The sequence below is a fragment of the Lontra canadensis genome, unplaced genomic scaffold (genome assembly GCF_010015895.1).
Source record: "Lontra canadensis isolate GAN:19392208 unplaced genomic scaffold, GSC_riverotter_1.0 scaffold38, whole genome shotgun sequence".
NCBI lineage: Eukaryota > Metazoa > Chordata > Mammalia > Carnivora > Mustelidae > Lontra > Lontra canadensis.
The window spans coordinates 15,433,334-15,453,497 of NW_022631032.1; the positions used below are offsets into that span (position 1 = coordinate 15,433,334).

General features: G+C 42.7%; 1 protein-coding gene across 2 annotated transcripts in view; it reads right to left on the reverse strand.

The window, feature by feature from the left end:
* Window positions 1-1,120: 1,120 nt before the first annotated feature.
* Window positions 1,121-20,164, reverse strand: part of ACP3 (acid phosphatase 3) — a 45,964-nt gene continuing 26,920 nt past the window's right edge. The window contains exons 8-11 of one of the 2 annotated variants that reach the window (XM_032869699.1): window positions 19,510-19,592; window positions 17,226-17,329; window positions 13,493-13,662; window positions 1,121-1,861 (exon numbers count right to left, since the gene is read on the reverse strand). In XM_032869699.1, coding sequence (XP_032725590.1) covers window positions 1,743-1,861; window positions 13,493-13,662; window positions 17,226-17,329; window positions 19,510-19,592 — 476 coding nt within the window. In that variant the 3' untranslated portion in view covers window positions 1,121-1,742. Of the gene's footprint in view, window positions 1,862-11,898; window positions 12,839-13,492; window positions 13,663-17,225; window positions 17,330-19,509; window positions 19,593-20,164 lie in introns of those variants that run through there. The other variant, XM_032869700.1, reaches the window with a different exon arrangement.

Consider the following 20,164-nt stretch of genomic DNA (forward strand, 5'->3'; position numbering starts at 1 on the left):
TACATGCCTTTTGTGTTGCAGGAGGAAGCAGCAGTTGCCAGGCAAGAGAATACAACTCCCTCCTTCTCAGGCTTTTTTTTTTTTCCCCCCAATAGTCTTGGCTCAGTAGGAATTATGTTGAAAGTGATAGAGGTAAGTGCTTGAAGTTTACAGGAGAAAGCTGTGGAATCCAAGGGGAGAGGAAGAGTCTTAGACTAAGAGATGGGGCAGGGTTCTAGGAGAGTTTCTGGTTCATAGGTATCATCTCAGGAAGGGGACTGGACAATGCCAGGATGGCTAAGTCCAAGTGTATGGCCTTGGAGGCCATGCACAGATGTCCTCTGCCTACCTTCAGGAGACCATGTGGGAATGGACAGTGTGTTTACTGGAGACCAGTGTGGACAGTAGCCTAGAGGATTCTTATCCAACTCTTCCCACCAATTACATTCTGGGACCTTTAGTAATACCAGAGAAGGTGAAGAATCCTACCAATGAATGACACTGAATTTCCCACCAACTGGATGTTAAAATGTCAGCCTGGGATAAGATTGTTTAGAACCCATTTCAGGCTAAATGCAATGGTATCAATCATGAAGGTGCTTGCTTGGACAATGACAAATCCCCAGCATGAAATGAAAAACAAATTGTTCACAGAACATGAGAACTAGATGTTACTTCTATGTTCATTCATCTAGTCCAGACTCTTTATTTTTTAGATTATGAAACCAAGGTTTAAGACTTAAAAGAACTTGTTCCAAGTTGTTGGCCCAAAGCCAGTATGGAGATGAGCCAGGGTGTCATCAACCTTCAGCTCACTTTTCTTTCTACCATGCCACTTGAGAAATTCAGATCTATTTGTGATGATTAAATACATTAGTATTCCATCATGGCCATGAAGAGTTCTCATCAAAGTAAATCTCTTACTTTAAGATGAAACAAAGAAATTGGAACTATAAAAATATCGAGGTCTGATGATGGTAGAGGTAAAAACAAACAAACAAACAAACAAACAACAAAAAAAACATGGCTGCCTGGATTGTCTAGCTTTTTTCACATTATAGAAGTTGTGGGGGAAATGACCTGAACTACCATTACAGTAGCTGATAGTACAGGTTCTGAAAATGCAATACCTCTCCCAAAGGCAGTTTCAATATAGCTACGTATATGTATGTGTGTTAGCACATATACACACACAGAAATCTGTTAGCTACTAAATACTGGGCGGGAGTTTCTTTTCAGGGGTGTGTACATATTTGTATTAAATATACTTAACAGCTAAAGAAATGATTCATTTATACCTTCTAATTGGGTCTTACTTCTTAAGAATCATCCTACATGATACTACTTCTAGTTTAATTGTCCTCATTATCCAGTCTTCTTTAATCTACGTCTTTGTCACACATTGCAACCTTTCACTCTTTGCAGGCAAAAGGCTGATTGGAGTTCGATTTTTTTCTTTCTTTCTGGACATCCACGCCAGAGAGGACTACCATCCTTTGCAGAAGGACCTCCTAGCTGAATAAGAAGCCCACACTGCTATGAGGAGGGCAACCATCAGGAGACCTAACCAAGTAACCTGCAGTTCATTCTCTAGTCCTTGGTTCTCTTGGAGTTCGGACCCTGCTCTAGACAGGCTCAAAGGGAAGGGTGTGGGCAGGGTGATGGCCACATGGTGAAAGCCTGTCCTTCGAATGAGGCATCACTGAGGAATTATGCACCCCAGGAGGTTCGTCTGGTGGGTCCGTCCTTATCCAGCCATCTGCTCAGATGTTCCGATAGGGGTCTCTGTGCCAGCAGGGCCCATGGCGGAGGAGGGTAAACAGCAGCACCACCAGGACACCAGACACAAGGCAAAAGGCAACGGCAAGGACGACCCTTAGAACTGTGGAAAAATTGGAAAAGCAATAACGTAAAATTAATGGATTGGGAAAATATAAAGATTGTAAAATTAATAGATGAGAAAAATAGGAAGATCATACAGCAGTGCCTTAATGGTAAACCTTAGTGGCATTTCTGAGGCAACCTTGAAATCAGCATAGTGTGTTGATAAGAACACTAGACTAGGAGTCAGGAGATGACCTAGGGTCCAGTTCTGGTATGACCTTTGACCTCTGGGCCTAAGCTCCACTATAAAGGGAGGGTAATTGAAGTATTTTGTTTTCTTTCTTTCTTTCTTTTTTTCTTTCTTTCTTTCTTTCTTTTTTTTTTAAGATTTATTTATGTAGGGGTGCCTGGGTGGCTCAGTCAGTTAAGCGTCTGACTTCAGCTCAGGTCATGATCCCAGTGTCCTAGGATCAAGCCCTGCATAGGGCTCCCTGCTCACCGGGGAGTTTGCTTTTCCCTCTCCCTCTGCCTCTCCACTTACGCTCTCTCTTTCTCTCAGATAAATGATGAAACTTAAAAAAAAATGCATTAAGTAAATAAAAGATTTATTTATTTATTTGATAGAGGGAGACAGACAAAGAGACCACAAGAGGGGTAGGGTGGGATGGGGGATGGAGGGGCAAGCAGATTCCCTGCTGAGCAGGGAGCCTGTTATGGGATGGGATCCTAGGACCCTGAGATCATGACCTGAGCAAAGTCAGATGTTTAACTGACCCACCCAGCTGCCTTCCCTCTCCTTTTTTTTTTTTTTGACTGAAGTATTTCTAAGGTCCTTTCCCAGCATTAACTTTATGCATTATAATATAGTTAAAATGATAAATTGCTAATAGTTTCAGGGTCAAAGGAAATACTATCATTAATTGGGTCTAAAAGAAATGGAATAACATCTTTTAGTTTCTGAATATGATTTTCAGTAAGTATCTTTCAGAGAGGAAACCTTGAGCACATGTTAACAATGACAAGCATTTTTAGGACAACTGTGTACTATTGGCTAATCTGTACCTCTATTTATACATATCCCTTTGGTAGCCGACTAGTTGTGGGGAGATACACAGGATCATTTTTTATGAGATGCTATTCATTATTTCATCTGGAAAGTTACCCTCTACACACACACACACACACACACACACACACACACACTAGTCCATGATACTGTATAAATCATAAATGTCAATTTATACCATCTCTAAAGGTATGTTGGATCCTCACTGTAAAAATAAAGGATTGCTTGTTGGCTTAGGCAGTGGGAGAGCAAACATCTTTCTGACTGTGGCAGCTCTGTCTACAGAAGCCCAAGTGCTCCACTGAACACAGCTGAAAATCACTTAACTTAACCTTATCATTGCACAGATGAAGGAAAAAAAGAAGAGGGATTAGGTAATTTGGCTAAGGATAGCAGATAATTGTATTTGGGTTGGAAATGTGGGCTTATCAGTCTCATGATTTTGAAAACTATCTATTCATTAATGACTCCCATATTTAAATCTGCCCCAAATATATTCATAGGCTGATATATTCAACTGCGTATTTGACATAGTCCCTTGGACATCTAATAGGCATTTCAATCTCAACAAGTCCAAAACTAAACTCTCAATTCCCTGTGCCCTCCCCTGCCTCAAACTCTGTTCTTCCTGTAACGTTTCCCATTTCAGCTGATGGAAACTTCCTTCTAGTGCCCCAGCCCCAAAGTCTTGGAAACTTCCTCTCTTTCTCTCACATTTTGTAATCAATCTTTCAGGAAATCCTGTTGGCTCTACCAAAAACTATACCCAAAAACCAATGATTTCTCCCCTTCTCTGCCACCACCCTGTTTTGAACCACAATCAACTTTTGCCAGAATCACAACATCCTCCTGACTTGTTCCCTATTTTCTGTCCTTCTCCCCTACAGTCTATCTCCAACACAACAGCCGAATGACTTCAAGTCAAATCATGACACTCTGCTACCTAAAACAAAGTTTGCAATGAATGTTTATCTCACTCAGAATAAAACCCAAAGTCGTAATGACAATAGTTTATAACGTTCTGTAACACTTGGCTTGATTAACCTCTCGGAGTTCTTCTCCTCCCACTCTCCTTTCACTTACTCTCTTTTGGCCACACAGGCCTTCCTGTTGTTCTTAGACATCCCAGAAACACCCCCATTTACTGCCTTTGCTATAGTTGCTACCCTCACCTAGATGCTCTTCTCACGAATCTCTGCATTAGGTAACTCCATCACCTTCTTTGCTCAAATCTCGAATATATATATTTTTCAGATGTATGTATTTATTTCAAGGAGAGAAAGTAAGCAGAGGGAAGGACAGAAGGAAAGAATCTGAAGCAAACTCCCCTCTGAACCTGGAGCCAGATTTGGGGCTTGATCCTACAACTCTGAGATCAAGACCTGAGCTGAAATCCAGACTCTGATGCCTAACCAACTGAGCCACCCAGTATCCCCTCAAATCTCATCTCTCAGTGAGGGCTTTCTATTTATTTATTTTTTATTATTTTTTAAAGATTTTATTTATTTATCTGACAGAGAGATTACAAGCAGGCAGAGAGGCAGGCAGAGAGAGAGGGGGAAGCAGGCTCCCCGATGAGCAGAGAGCCTGATGCGGGGCTCGATCCCAGGACCCTGAGATCATGACCTGAGCCGAAGGCAGAGGCCTTAACCCACTGAGCCATCCAGGCAACCCAAGGGCTTTCTATTTAAAGGGACAACCCAATATACCCTTTCCCCATGCCCACCCCCAGCTTGGCACTTACAATCCTCCCCTTCCACAGTGTTTATTATGTTTATTATTTATTATCCATCCCTCTTGCCCTTTAATAGAACATAAGCTTCATGAAGGCAGAAATCTTTGTCTTTTTTGTTCATGAACGTAATCCAGGCACTTAAAATAGTACCTGGCACATAGAAGGTGCTCGATAAATATTTGTGGAAAGAATTACTGATCTAGAACTCAGTGGTCTTCTCCTGATGTCAGGATGCCTCTTAGCATCATGAGAAGGTGAATATTAATAAAGTTGGATCCTGGTGGACAGGTGCCATTACCACTGTGAATGCAGTTAATATAAAGGTGGAGGGAAATGAACAGACTTGAGGAAGGAAGGAAAGATCTAAATGGAAATGAGGGAAGAAGGCAGACGCTAATGATTCTTTAAAATTAATGTCCATGGATGACCATATCTGAAAATTTATTTACAATTATTTTTATTGGCTATGTTGAAATAGTAGTCCCATGGAGTATGCTTTCTCAATCTTTTTCCTTCCTTCTTTTCTAGACATGCAGTGGGAACACACCATATGGTAGGCCAGTTATTAGCCTAACCCAGTACTGGATTCTGGATTTTTATGACCCTTGTTTTTGGGATCAACATCTAGTGGGAGAACCCGATAGACAGTTATGAGATCATGTGATGACAGTAAAATAAAAGTGTAAAAGACTTGCCATTAGAGTAGAGAAAAAGCTGAGATTAACACAAAGCTTTCTATTTAGAAGAGAAAGAGGTTGGAAAGCCTTTTGAGAAATGCTAAGACTTGAGCTGGCCTTTGAAGTAAATAAGACTTTGCCATGAGACAGAATGAGTTGCATACGAGTGTGTTTGGAAAATGATGAGCAGTAGCTGGAGTATAGCCTCTGGTGAGTACAGGTTCAGAGAGGTAGGTTGGGGCCTAGGTCTTAGAAGGTCTGGTTTGTCTTGGGCACATGGAAATCATTAGCAAGTAGGACACATGGAAGTGACAGGGCTCAATTTGTGCTTAAAACAAGAAAACCACTGCAAAGAAAGGATGGTGGAGACATTCTAGGCCTGATAACTGCAGAAATGCCTGTGACAAGATACTGAGGGCTCAGCACTGGAAGTGTGGTCCTGACAGTGAGGACGACGGAATTCTAGCAGACCCCAAAGTGGCCCTGCTGTGGACTAAATGTACTGGTAAAGGAGAAGTGGAATCCCGGGCACCCATGGGTTCTCGTTTGGGTAAAGGAGATGATCAGGCTATGAACTGAAACTGGAAGCACATTAAAAAGGATCAGTTTGGAGTGGAGGACATAATAATTTTCATTTCAGATGTAGGATTGAGATGGCTTATTATCCTCGTAGAAACTATCATTAGGCGGCTGGAGAAAACAGGTCTAGAATACTACAATGGAGACATGGAAGTAAGGATTGTAGGTGTAGAAGATGGAGGCCTGGGTGATACTGGCTCATGGTGAGGGTAGTGTGAGGGCACCAAGGACAACACATAGGATGTGAATATTTAGGGGCTGGAAGAAGGGATGAGCCTGAGAACACAGAAAAGACTCACGAGACAGTCTCTCTCTTTCTCGCCCTAATTTTTAAAATTATACACTCCCTGGTACTATGAAGGATTTTGTGAGTTTGACAAAGTCATGTTCTAGAATCTGAGAAAGAGAGGGCGTGATCAGTTGTATCTCGTGCGAAGAGACAGTGCCGGAAGTGACTGAACGCCCTCTTACCACACAGGGATATGTGAAACACGCGAAAGCCGCTGAAGGCAGTGTGCATCAGCATTACTTTGCTGGAAACTATTTTGGCAATAAGTATTAAAAGCCCCTACCTCTAAGTCCCGTCTGCTCGTCTTCTTTCCCCTTTGAGTAAGTGTGCCCTCATCCCCATCCTTGGATTATTGCAACAGCCTCCTAGCCCTGCTCCCTGCCTTCAGTCCCACTGCTCTCCAATCCCCTCTCCCCAAGGAGCGCAGAGGTCTTTCTAAAACAAGAAGCCAGTCCCATCATAATGTCCTCTGCCTAACCATTTTTTTTTTTTAAGATTTTATTTACCTGAGAGAGAGTGAATGAGAGGGAGCAGGAGCAGGGGGAAGAGAAGAGGGAGGGGTTAGGAGAAGGAGAATCAGGCTCCCTGCTGAGCAGGGGACCTGATGTGGGACTTGATCCCAGGACCTGACCTGAGCTGAAGGTAGACACTTAACCAACTGACCCATCCAGGTGCCATCTGCTTAAAACCTTTTAAAGGCCAGAGCTACTCAGCTTGACCTGAGACACTTAATGCCCACCTCCTCAGCATCTTTGTGATCTGACCAGACATAGTCCTTCTAATTCCTAAAACACTGCATGCTGTGTCTAGCCTTTGGGCTTCTACACATTTTCTCTCTTTTTTTCTGGTAACTTTTCCCTCTTTCCTCATCTCTACTCTCTCAGTTAATTCTTTCTCTCCTTTAGGCTTTGGTTTAAACATCACCCCCTTTGAAAAGCCTTCTCTGACCACTTAGACTTAAGCTAATTGCCTTTCCCATCTGTCCTTTATTATAGTGTTTACCATCCTTAACCATCAGGGCTTGTTTAATTCTTTATCTCCCTGTCCTCCCGGCCTGCCTCCCCACACCCCTGCCAAGGGGTCCTGGTAACATGGGGGTAATTTTCTTGTCTTGCTGCTATTTCCTCAGCAGACTTAATGCCTCCTCCACAGGCACTGATTAGGTACATAATACATACTAAAAAAAAGCTACTATTTATTGAATATTCACATACTTTGATCCACTGATTTAATTTTTGGGAATCTGTCCCAGGGGGATAGTCAAGAAGCCGGTATGGGATAGAAAGGGAAGATGATACAGTAGAAATACGGTGTTGGAGAGTGTGAGGCTTGAATCCTGACCCTACCACTTGAGGCATGTTATTTTCTGAGGCTCAGTCTTCTTCTCTGTAAAATGGGGATGTGTGACATTGGCAGTAAAGGGAAGACAGGTTGCTGGATTAGGCACCAATGACTTTCAAAAGGGGTGTTTCCAAAGAGGGATGGAAGGAAGACCATCATTTTTTCGAATAGCTCAGGAGTGAGAGAGATGAGGAAATACAGAATATAAATGATTAATTAGTTCAAGAAAATTGGGATTGAAGAGACTGGGAGCAGGCGCTTGAAGCTACTCTTTGATGAGAGATTTGGGAATGTTCCTAGTAGAAGGAAGCCAGAGCAGAGGAAGAAAATGAAGCTAAGTGAGATTTGTCAAGGTCCTCGGAGATGAGCGGTGGGATCCTATACATGCGAAAAGGAGTTAGGTTACTCAGGGAGGAACGTGTTTTCCTGAGGGGCAGCAGTAAAGTCAGGTTAAGGCTACTAAGATATTTTGAGGTAGTGACAGGAGAACCTAAAAGACTTTTCAATGGACCATCTTGCTCTTCTTAGGATATCTCATAAGAATTAAAGAAGCCAAGATGGAATTCAAAGTTTGGGGAAAATAACAAGGCTTTCCTGTAGAATACAGGAGAAGAGTCCAGTAAGGGTGAATGTGTTTGCCAAGAAGTGCTGAAAGATCCAGCTGGGGTGGAATAGAAATATCAACGTTCATAATCTGCAGTGGTAACAATAGGTTTCTGTTCCACTCAGCAGATCAGAATGTAGAAGCTGTGTAGTTGGCTTAATCTAGGGTTGTTTGTTGCTGTGGTGGGCAGCGTATATGGGATGGGCCACTATAGTGATATCAGACTTGCCTAGATGGAGGACAGGTGTGGGAGTGAGGAGTGAGTTGGTGTATACCAAAGCAAGTTCCCAATGTCGTTAACGAAGGATGACCCATGTCCTGGGAAACTGATGATTGTGGCAACAGAATGAGAAATGGGTGCTGTCATTGGCCTTCTCTCTGAGGGAGGGGTGGTGCTGGAAGGGGCTCTAAATAGCAATGGGGGAACAAGAGAATGCCAAGGTGACTGTGATGAAAACAGACCAAATATCACAGACATATTGGCATATACATATGTATTTGTAGTTAGTGACTGGGCCTTTATAGTGTAGTCACATTTGAGGCTCATTTGTAGCTTCTGTCCCCTATTTATTGAACAATTGAGTTCTAGGCTTCTGATATCTGGGCCCAGCCACGAAGAAGTCAGGCTAAGTATGAAGGGCTGAATATGTATTTATTTATTTAGATTTTATTTATTCATTTGACAGAGAGAGAGACAGCGAGAGAGGGAACATAAGCAGGGGGAGTGGGAGAAGGAGAAGCAGGCTTCCCGCTGTGCAGGGAGCCCCATGCGGGGCTGGATTCCAGGACCCTGGGATCATGACCCCAGCTGAATTCAGGTAGATGCTTAACAACTGAGCCACCCAAGCGCCCCTGTTGATTTATGTTTAAGGTTTATTTATTTATTTTGAGAGAGAGAGAGGTGGGCAGGGCAGAAGGAGAGAGAGAATCTTTTTTTTTTTTTAAAGATTTTATTTATTCATTTGACAGACAAAGATCACAAGTAGGCAGAGAAGCAGGCAGAGAGAGGAGGAAGCAGGCTCCCTGCTGAGCAGAGAGCCTGATGTGGGGCTTGAAATCAGGACCCTGGGATCACGACCTGAGCCTAAGTCAGAGGCTTTAACTCACTGAGCCACCCAGGCCCTTGGAGAGAGAGAATCTTAAGCAGACACCCAGCCGAGTGGGGAGTGCAACTGAGGGTTCCATTGCACAATACTGAGGTCACAACCAGAGCCGAAATCAAGCGTGGGACGCTTAACCCACTGAGCCACCCAGACACCCCAGGGCTGAACATTTATTCACTTAGTAAATTTTGACAGAAGGTACTAGGTTCTAGACATTGTCTGAAGATTCAAGGAGCATAAAGGTCTGGTTCTTGCCTTGGGCATGTGGATATTTACTGTGAAGTCTCAGGTTTACAACGACTATAAGGGGGGAATCTAGAACTTCCCATCATTAATTCTCCTTCCCGTGAAATATGTGGTGTTGGAGACTGAGAAAGCGTTTGGGAGATTGTTAGCAAAGAAAGTCTGACAGTGTCAGTAAAGTTCTGCCATTAAGAAAGTATTTTCTAAAAAAGAATTTTATCATTTTCAAGTAACATAGGGTGGAACTTAGACTTAGGAATTTCTCAGCAAAGACTCTGCTTAACTTAGTTGATATGAGAATGAAACTGATTGGGTCTACTAGCACAAGTAAATAACACTGCTATGGGCGGTGGGGTTATCAGGCATTCTGCATGTACTTTATTTAATGGTTTGTCCTGCTTTCTTTTCTTTTTTAAAAAGATTTTATTTATTTATTTGCCAGACAGAGATCACAAGTAGGCAGAGAGGCAGCAGAGAGAGAAAGGGAAGCAGGCTCCCCGCTGAGCAGAGCCCCCCCCCCCGCCATATGGGGCTGGATCCCAGGACCCTGGGATCATGACCTGAGCTGAAGGCAGAGGCTTTAACCCACTCAGCCACCCAGGCACCGCTGTCCTGCTTTCTGTACTTGCTTTCTCAGGATACCCTAAATATTCTGTAGTCATCTTTATTTCCCCCCTAATATAATATAAAAATCCAGTAGTTAAAACTATTATTCAAATGTATCTGGGCACCCCGTACTTTTATTTGCTAAATTTTGTGGCCCTACTAAGAAATCACTCAATACCTATAACCTCTTATACTTTGGCCTGCTTAATGGTGTCTCTGTCAAGGCAAATAGGACTTCCTGTTCCAGCAATTTCCCCACGCTGATCACAGTCTGTCTTTCTGAAATTTTTACCTGCTGCGCCAAGCATCACTCTTTGAGACCACATGGAACAGATCTAAATGTTTTTCCTTAAGGGAGTTCAGATTTTGAATTCATCTTGTTGGAGACCACCTTATGTTATAGACTCTTAACAAGCTCTCTATGAGCTAAAGCCAGTGGCGTGCTAGTAAACTGCATCAAAACCACAAGAAACAGGGTGCCTGGGTGGCTCAGTGGGTTAAGCCTCTGCCTTCGGCTCAGGTCATGATCTCAGGGTCCTGGGATCGAGGCCCGCATCGGGCTCTCTGCTCAGCGGGGAGCCTGCTTTCTCCTCTCTCTCTATGCCTGCCTCTCTGCATACTTGTGATCTCTCTCTCTGTTTCAAATAAATAAATAAAATCTTAAAAAAAAAACCCACAAGAAACAAAACTCTAATTTGTGACATATGCTGATTTCTGTGGTGAAAATGCTCCTGCTAGGACACCATGACCAATTTCACACTGCCAAAGTCAAGTCTGAGTTCAGAGTCGGGAAAGATGTGCATGTGGTGCTCTTGAGGTTGGTAGGTATTGGCTCCAGTACAATAATCCCTAAGTTTTCTCTTTATTAACATATTTTGTAATTAGTTTCACTCTATTTGAATATTAAGTTGTTGATCCTGGTGTGCGAGAGAGAGCATGAGGGTGGAGGAGCAGAGGGAGAAGCAGACTCCATGCTGAGCAGGGAGCCTGACACGGGGCTCGATCCCAGGACCCTGGGATCATGACCTGAGCTGAAGGCAGAGGCTTAACCCACTGAGCCACCCAGACGCCCTGACACTGGTGTCTTGAGGAAAAGAGTTTTATAAACACTCTACAGGTAGGTATGGTAAGAAGAGGGGACAGATCAGCTATGGAGAATAAAGGAGAGGTTGGGATCAAAAGTTAACTCCCAGGTTACTGGGTATTGATGCAAATCAAGATAGAGACAGTAGGTTCAGGGAGGAAAGATAAGTAATTTATACATTCCTGGAGCAAATATGTATTGAGTGCTAATCCATGTGAGACACAGGTATTTCTGAGGACAGATGTAAGGGAGAACACAACAGATAAAGATCTTTGCTCTTGTGGAGATGATATTTTATCTTATTAGAATTGGCCCCTTGATTACCTGTGGGATTACATGTGGGAATCTCCTTGGACCCAGAATCTTCTGCTGAATAACTCTCCTACCCTTTCCACGTTCGAGCCACTAAGACATTTAATAAATGGCTTTCTAGTACCTTGTACCACACCATTAGAAATCTCCATCCAAACTGATTTCAGATGGTGCAGCTGTTACCTCCTACAGGTTGCCTTGGCTGCCAATTCCTGACTGCTTCCATCCCTCTGAATCCAGTTAACTTTCGTCCCCTAGCAGCCCTTGTAGTCATAAGACACAACCCTTGTGTAATATGTATCTTTTTGCTTCCCTGCTACATTATACATTTTCCCAGGGTGTTTTCTTGCAAGTTCCCCCTTAACAGATGAAGCAGAGCCATCCATCAGCTTAGCCTTTTTCTGAAGCAGTGAAGTCCAAACTTAGTACATTTTCAATGTAAAATATTCATCCAAGTGAGTCAAAATCATTTTTACTTTCCATTAATATTTTCCTCCCAGTTACATTAAGATAAAATCCCCAAACAAAAATAGAGCCCCTCAAATCAGTCCTTCTTGGATTTCATTCTAATTTAACACATACACACTTTTCACAATTCATCATAACAGTAATGTTCTGAACTCCCTACTAGCAAGTTTATTCACTATTTTACATTTGGCTTACTGCTGGAGGGAAGTTACATGCACGGGGAGGGAAGGGTAACTAGATGGTACTGCTGGGGACAAATATTTACTTGGGAAAAAATAATACAAATAAATATATGAACCAATGTCTCATGTCAGTCGTCACATAACCCACTAGGCGAGGGAATGGCTTTGCTCTGGACTCTGGCATCCAGCAGATACCATCTCTAGAAACGGTTTCATCTTTATCTGTCATGGTCACGTGGCATGGTGTTCTCTAGATGTGTTGCATCTGCAACCCAGGAAATCTACATGTGTCTAAAGAGTGTCATTGGCACATGAGTTCTTCTTGCACAGTGAGTCATTTCCGAAGGACCTGTGAGCTTGCTTAGGTTTTCTGAAAATCCCAGGATCAAAGCCTTACACATCCCTCTTGTGCTCAGGACAGCTATCACCCAGCCATACTTTCAACATTCCAGTAAGTTTTGATCTTGGAGGCACTTAGAACATTCTTACATTTATAATTTTATTCCAGTTTGATATTTGTCATCGTACTTTCTCTCGTAAATCAACTCCAGAGTCAGCATCTCTTACCATCTTCAAGGGAAACCACCCATGCAGGGTTCTCATCTCTGGTGTGTTGTGTGCCTAAATAATATTACTTATTTGCTAGGATGTCTGTGCTCCAAGAGCTGCCATATATATTATATACAACAAAGTTTTCTGGCAAGTTTGCTTTTGGTTTCTTCAAAAGTAACGTGGATTTTCCGGGGCTAAAGGATACAAAGAGGTATTTACTTTTCAGCTTTTCTACCCCATATGTTTTAACATAAGTAGAAAAAGATGGGGCCAGCTTCCCAGTGTAGACGAATTCTGTAGATGGCTCCACTGTATTCATTTCTCTGCCTTTCCTTGCGAGAAGGCCAGAACCAATAGGTAAGTTGGTCCTTTGCCCATCTGCCTAGGATCAACTTTTTCCTTTCCTTGCTCTCACTCTAGATTATGGATTTTGTTTGAAATCTGTTTCACTTCAGACACTTAAAGAACAACCTCATTTAATCCCACTCAAGTGATAGCTGGGAGTTCTTAAAAAAAGACCCCTAAATTGTGTGGCCAATCATATAGCTCATGGCAGACACATGAACTTTGATCTACGTTTAATCTCTGATTCTATTTTGACATGATACCCTTTTCGATTAACACTGGAAAAACCAAGTCAAGGTTTAGGCAAGGGGGGGCAGGGAAGGGTAGGAGTTGACTGAAGTTGGGGGTCCCTGAAACAGACAATTATCACCCCAAACCCATTTCCCTCAAATCTGGGGGTGATGGCTGAGTCATATTCTCAAAGCCACGTCTGCCTGGAGAAAGGGTATTCTGCCTTTTCTGCAGAGCTCTGCAGACACACTAACTCATAACATCCCCAGTACCTTGGTCATTGCTTGTGGTCATACACTCCGTGGACCAGTCTTGGGGGATCACAGGAGCAACCAGCTTAGCAAACTCTGTCAGAGGACAGCTGGGAGTGCAGCCTGGCAGTGTGAGGGGATATGGCTCGTGCTGTGTCTCATTCCGGTAGTACATCTCTACAAAGTACTCCCTGGTGGAGGAAGGTAGACGACAGAGCTGTTAACTCTTTGTTGTTGACTTGCCATTGAATTATTTTCCACCTGGCCCATAATATGTCAGCTGTAGTTAAGAAGTTAAGAAGTTAGGGGCTTCTGGGTGGCTCAGTCGGTTAAGCATCTGCCTTCGGCTTGGGTCATGATCCCAGGGTTCTGGGATCAAGTTCCGCATTGGGCTCCCTGCTCAGCGAGGAGTCTGCTTCTCCCTCTGCCCCTCCCCACCATGTGCTCTTTTTCTCAAATAAATAAGATCTTAAAAAAGAAAACTTAAAAGACACAGGTTAAGAGGGGAAGAATTTACAGGAATGAGTGGGTATTAGCCAACTTAAGTGTGAGAATGGGTAGATTGGTGCAGGTGGGCCAGATCCAGAGGGTGGAAATAGAAGGGCTGGTTTGTCAGATAACGAGGGGCAAAAGAGATGGGGACCAGGAGGCTTCACTGGAGAGGGAGCTGAGAGGAGATGGTTGAGGGAATTGGGGTGATCTGAAGAGACTTTGAGTAAGAAGTGGGGAGCAGGTGGGATATTGGGTTTTCTTTTTCTTATTCTCTCCCCTTCGTGATTCTCGTTTACTTCATTTTCTCTCTTCTTTTCTCAGGATTTCTTTTAGGTTTTCCTCTGAACAAAGATATCTCTGCTCTCCTTATTCAGGCAATAAACATGGAACTGATCAATATTTAACATATGTGCTTAATTAAATATACATTCAGATTTTGTAAAAATTATACCTCAGAGAGAGGGTGTGGGTGTATACTTAAGTCCTTATACTCCCTCATATTCGATACTTTATTTGAAAAAACAAGGTGTATGCCAGCCTTATAAAACTAGTTTGAGAGCCCATGGAGTCATTTGCCAAAGAGGCAGGAAAGAAGCTCAGGTAGGATTTAGTGATCATTCTTGGGGTAGTAACCTCACAACTGCAGCCGTTGGGTGTTTTTATAAATAAGCCTTTTAAAATATCACTTTCAGGGGTGCCTGGGTGGTACAGTTGTTTTTAAGCACCTGACTCTTGGTTTCGGCTCAGGTCATGATCTCATGGTCAGGGGATTGAGGCCCGAGTCGGGCTCTTTGCTAGATGCGAAGTCTGCTTGAGATTCTCTCTCTCTCCCTCTGCCCCTCCTGCTTGTGCTCTGTCTCTAAAATGAATAAATAAATCATTAAAAAAATTTCACTTTTAAAAGCCACATAACCGGTAGTAACCACAAGTATATGTATGTATATGTGTGTGTGTGTGTGTGTGTGTGTGTGTGTGTGTGTATATATATTAGGATTTATCTACTTATTTGTCAGAGAGGGAGAGGGAGGGAGGGAGGGAGCATGAACAGGGGGAGCACAGGCAGAGGGAGAAGCAGGCTCCCCACTGCCAAGCAAGGAGCCTGATGTGGGACTCAGTTCCAAGACCCTGGGATCATGACCTGAGCCAAAGGCAGCCGTTTAACAGACTGAGCCACCCAGGCATCCCTAGAGATATGTTTTTTAAAACTTCCCAATATTATGTGAATGACTACTTATACCCTGAAATGATTTTCCCAGTGACAGCATCTTTTATCTCAAGATGATATGGCAAAGATGACTAATAGTTGATCAAAATTCATGATTCTCTTTCCACATACTAGAGTTATGGCTGAAAAGGGACTACATTTCCCAGACTCCCTTGCATGTAGGTGAGACCAAGCAACTAGACGCATTCCTTGGAGATACTGTGGGTTTGGTTTCAGACCACCACAATAAAGCAAGTATTATAATACAGTGAATCAAATCAATTATCTGGTTTCCCAGTGCATACAAAAGTTATGTTTATACTAAACTGTAGTGTATTAAGTGTGCAATAGCATTATACCTAAAAAATGTATATAAGTTAATTAAGAATACTTTATTGCTAAAAAAAAATGCTAACCATCTTCTGAGCTTGCGGCAAGTTGTAATCTTCTTGCTGGTAGAGGGTCTTGCCTCAGTGTTGATGGCCTCTGACTGTAGGGTGGTGGTTGCCGAAGGGTGGGGTAACTGTGGCAATTTCTTAAAATAAGGCAGTAGTGAAGTCTGCCACATTGATTGACCCTTCCTTTCACCAACCATCTCTCTGCAGCATGTGATGCTGTTTGTGAGCATTTTACCCACAGTAGAACTTCTTTCAAAATTAGAGTCCTTGCCCTCAAACCCTGCTGCTGCTTCATCAACTGAGTTTATGTGATATTCTCAATCCTTTGTCATTTCAACAATGTTCCCAGCATCTTCACCAGGCATAGTTTCCATCTCAAGAAACCACCCTCTTTGCCCATCCGTAAGAAGCAACTCCTCACCCATTATTTTAGTCATGAGATTGCAGCAGTCCAGTCCCATCTTCAGGCTCTGCTTCTAATTCTAGTTCTCTCGCTATTTCTACCACATCTGCATTAAAGTCTTAAATCCCTCTAAGTCATCTGTGAGGGCTTTGGAATCAACTTCCTCCAAACTTCTGTTAATGTTGATATTTTGACATCTTCTCCTGAATCATGAAAGTTCTTAATGGCATTTAAAATGGTGAACCCTTTCAATTTACTTTGCCCAAATCCATCAAAGAGGAATCACTAGTGTACCTCTTGGTGGGAGTTATGGCCTTACTATAGGTCCTAAAAAGATAGAACCCTGGGTCCCCAAATCACAGTATGATTGAGTCACCTCCTAATGGGTCGGGTCATCTCTCTCTCTCTCTTTCTTTTTTTAGGGGGAGAGGGGGAGGAGGAAAGGAAAAGAGAGAATCTTAAGCAGTCTCCATGCCCAGTGCTAAGTTTGAGGTGTGGCTTGATGTCATGACTCTAAGATCATGACCCTGAGATCATGACCTCAGCCAAAATCAAGAGTTGACACTTAACTGACTGAGCCACCCAGGTGCTGCAACCAACCACGGACATCACTGTTGGAGTATTAGATGAGTGAGAAAGAAATGTCCATTGGGATAAGCCTCTGAGAATCTGAGGTTCATTTGTACAGTAGCCAAAATTACCCTTATTAGTTAATATATCTGTTTTTTAAAAAAGATTTTATTTATTTATTTGAGAGAGAGAGAAAGAGACAGTGACAGAGATAGCAAGAGACAGAGCACAAGCAGGGAGGAGAGGGAGAAGCAGTTTCGTGCTGAGCAAAAGCCAGTTGTGGGGGTAATTCTAGGACCCTGGGATCATGACCTGAGCTAAGGCAGACCCTTGATGGACTGAACCACCCAGGCGCCCCTGTTAATATATCTGTAAAACAGTTTTAGGGGACTCAAAATTGGCTCTAATGATGAAGACACAAGTTAAGATGCATACAAAGAGTTTGGATAAAATTGTTTCATGAAATTTGAAAGTGGAAAAATAGCAATATTTTTAACTTAGGGAATTATTTTGTATAGTATATATTTTTTTAGGTACTTATATTTTTTACGTACTTAATTGAAAATTAAATATTTTAAGAAAATATTTAATACAATAATAATAATAATAATAATAATAATAATAATAATAATAAAAACCCTGGGGTCCAGTGGTATTAAGTGTGAAAAGCACCTCTTAGATACTTACCCCTTCTCAAGATACAATTCCATTATGTGGCATGAAGCATAGGGAGGAAGGATTCCATTGTAAACATCTAGTGCCATCTGTAGGCCACTCACGGTAGTGTCATGCTGTGGGAATTTGAAGCAAATCATTTTCCATCTTTACCTTTGGTTCAGATGTACATTCCACAGGTGGTACTAAGCACTTGTAGAGAACCATGATGGTTTCTGAATCACTTAAATTTGTCATACCCGCATGGTAGAGAGGGGAAGGGCTAATTTTGGTGGAGTATCTGTTGTGTGCTAGGCAGTACATTCCCATTAAAAAGATGAACAAACAGGGGGCACCTAGGTGGCTCAGTCGTTAGCATCTGCCTTGGGCTCAGGTCATGATCCCAGGGTCCTGGGATTGAGCCCCGCATCAGGCTCCCTGGTCAGCAGGGGGCCTGCTTCTCTCTCCACCACTCCCCCTGCTTGTGTTCCCTCTCTATCCCTTTCTCTATTAAATAAATAAATGAAATCTTAAAAAAAAAAAAAAAGCCCAGATAAATTAAGTAACTTGCTTGATGTCATATAACCCCAAAATGGAAGAAAGTAAATTTGAGTCTGGTGTTCAGGTTTTGTACCATGCTTTTCCCCAGTGGAACATCTCTGTTCTAGCTTGTTCCATTAAATTTTAAAACATTTTGGAACATATTAGTGCTAGATTATATTTCTTCTACAGATTAGAATAATCTGATTTTAAAGTTGGAGAAGAGGGATGCCTGGGTGGCTCGGTTGTTTAAGTGTCTGCCTTGAGCTCAGGTCATGATCTCAGGGTCCTGGGATTGAATCCCATGTCAGGCTCCCTGCTCAGTGGGGAATTTGCTTCTCCCTCGGCCTCTCCTCCTGCTTGTGCTCTCTCTCTCAAATAAATGAATTTAAAAAGTCTTAAAAAAGTAAAGCTGGGGAAGAATATATAAGGTTATAAATGTTAGAGAGGTCAAAATGTAAGGAAATAGAGAGCATAGCTCAAAAGTAATTGTTAATTGTTTATCCCCGAGTGGCTGGAGGGCACAGGGGGCTGGTTTTCAGTCCCAGTTTTGCCACTAATTAACTTGATAATCTTTGAAAGTCCTCAGCATCTGTATCTACAAAATGGGCATAACATTTGGGTGCCTAAACTATATGGCAGTGTACACATATTAAAAAGAGCTTAGAACTGATTTCCTGGACAAGGAACTAGTTATGGAATTATAACTTGCAAGAAGTCACACCAATTAGAACAGGAAACCAGATGAGAAACTAAAGAAACTGGCAGAACAGACTGGTTTCAGGAAGCCCCTCTCCAGGAAGGACTACATTCTGTTCCATCCATGAGCTTTTGTCTTACACCACTCAGAATGATGATAAACAGACTTCCCTGTATCTGGAGTCACTTCTTCCATCTTCTGCAGAATGAAAACGTGGCTTTCTCCAGCCAAATCACATCTGAGAAATCCTCTGTCATAAAGAAGTAGGTGGGAAGCCGAGTTCCCATACTATGTGTCCTGATTGCAGGACTCATTGCAGACTCCATGGACAGCCATCTCAGTGCTCAATGCACCCCTTGAATCCCCCCACCTCCGGCCCCAACTCCCTGATCAGTGCCTCTTTCCCTGGCTCCTGCTCCTAAGACTGAAGTCTTCTTTCTGCATCCAATGTAGCTCTAACTTCACGTTGCAGCTCTCTTTCCCCCTTCTCTCTTCTAGTCCCTTTGTCTCTTGTGGTTTCTATTTGGGCGCCCCCTGGCATTTCAAACCCAGCTGTCTAAATTGCTATATCCCCCCGGCCCAAGAGCACCTCTGTTAATGGCTCCACCCTCCTTCCAGTCCTGGAGGCTTGAAACATAGCCTTCACCTGTGGTTTTCCCTCCACATCCTTACTCCCCGCCGACATCCCATTCATAACCGTATCCCGTTCCTGCTCTGCTTTTAGTTTGGAACAGAAGGGATGCTTCCCTTCTCCATGCCACCAAGGCACTTGCTTGCGCTGCATTTCTATACTGCTTTGTAGGGTGTTTATGTCTTTTTGTCAGTCCTAGATCGTAAACTCCTCAAGGGCCAGAATTATGTATCAAAATTTAAAATTAAAATTAAAAAAAAATTTTTAAAATGCCAACCACACAGGTGGTCATATAGACACATATTTAGGAGAGCTGAAGAATCAATATCTAAAATGTCTACCATCTATTGGGCAAAAGGGAGGTGACGATGAAGAAAATGAGGCTCCCTCCTTAAAGAGATCACTGCCTGAACAGATGGCTCTTGAGTGGAGGTGAAAACACTTACTGCGGAATACATGATGAGTTTTCTGTGGTTCGATGGCTGAGTTGCACTCTTCATGTGTTTGAGGATCTCACGGACCAGGACACCTTCAAAAAGACAGACCAACAAAAGAGCTGAACCAAACATGGGCTTAAACATTTTGTTAATTCCTCCTTCACGATTCTCCCTACCATGAGTCTCAGGACTTAAGAGAGGAAAAGAAAGAACTCTGGTTGAGCACCTACTGTGTGCTTTATGTTATTTTACTGAATTCTGACTTCTGTTCCCCATTTATAGTGAGAAAACTAAGGCCCAGCCACATATAGTGACTCATATGCAGGCTGGACAAGGAGAGTTGGATTCGCACAGGAGGACCTTACTATCCCCAGATTTTGTCCAAACTTGAGAAAGGAGGTTGATGAACTTGGAAGGAATTACAAAGGGCATTTTTCAGACAGTTGCTAGCTGGAGCTTTTCTCTAGGGCAGCCCTGAAATGACAGCCTGGCATTTACTTTGTAGACAATCTATCTACTTTGTCTTCATCCCTCTTGCACAACTCTGTGCACCTGGCATCCCTCTTTGACTACTCTGAGGTAGTCAAACCTGTGGGAGGCCATGGGAGAAAGTAGCTCTCTGGATGTCTGTACAGGTCACGGAATATTTTCTGTGGACCATTTC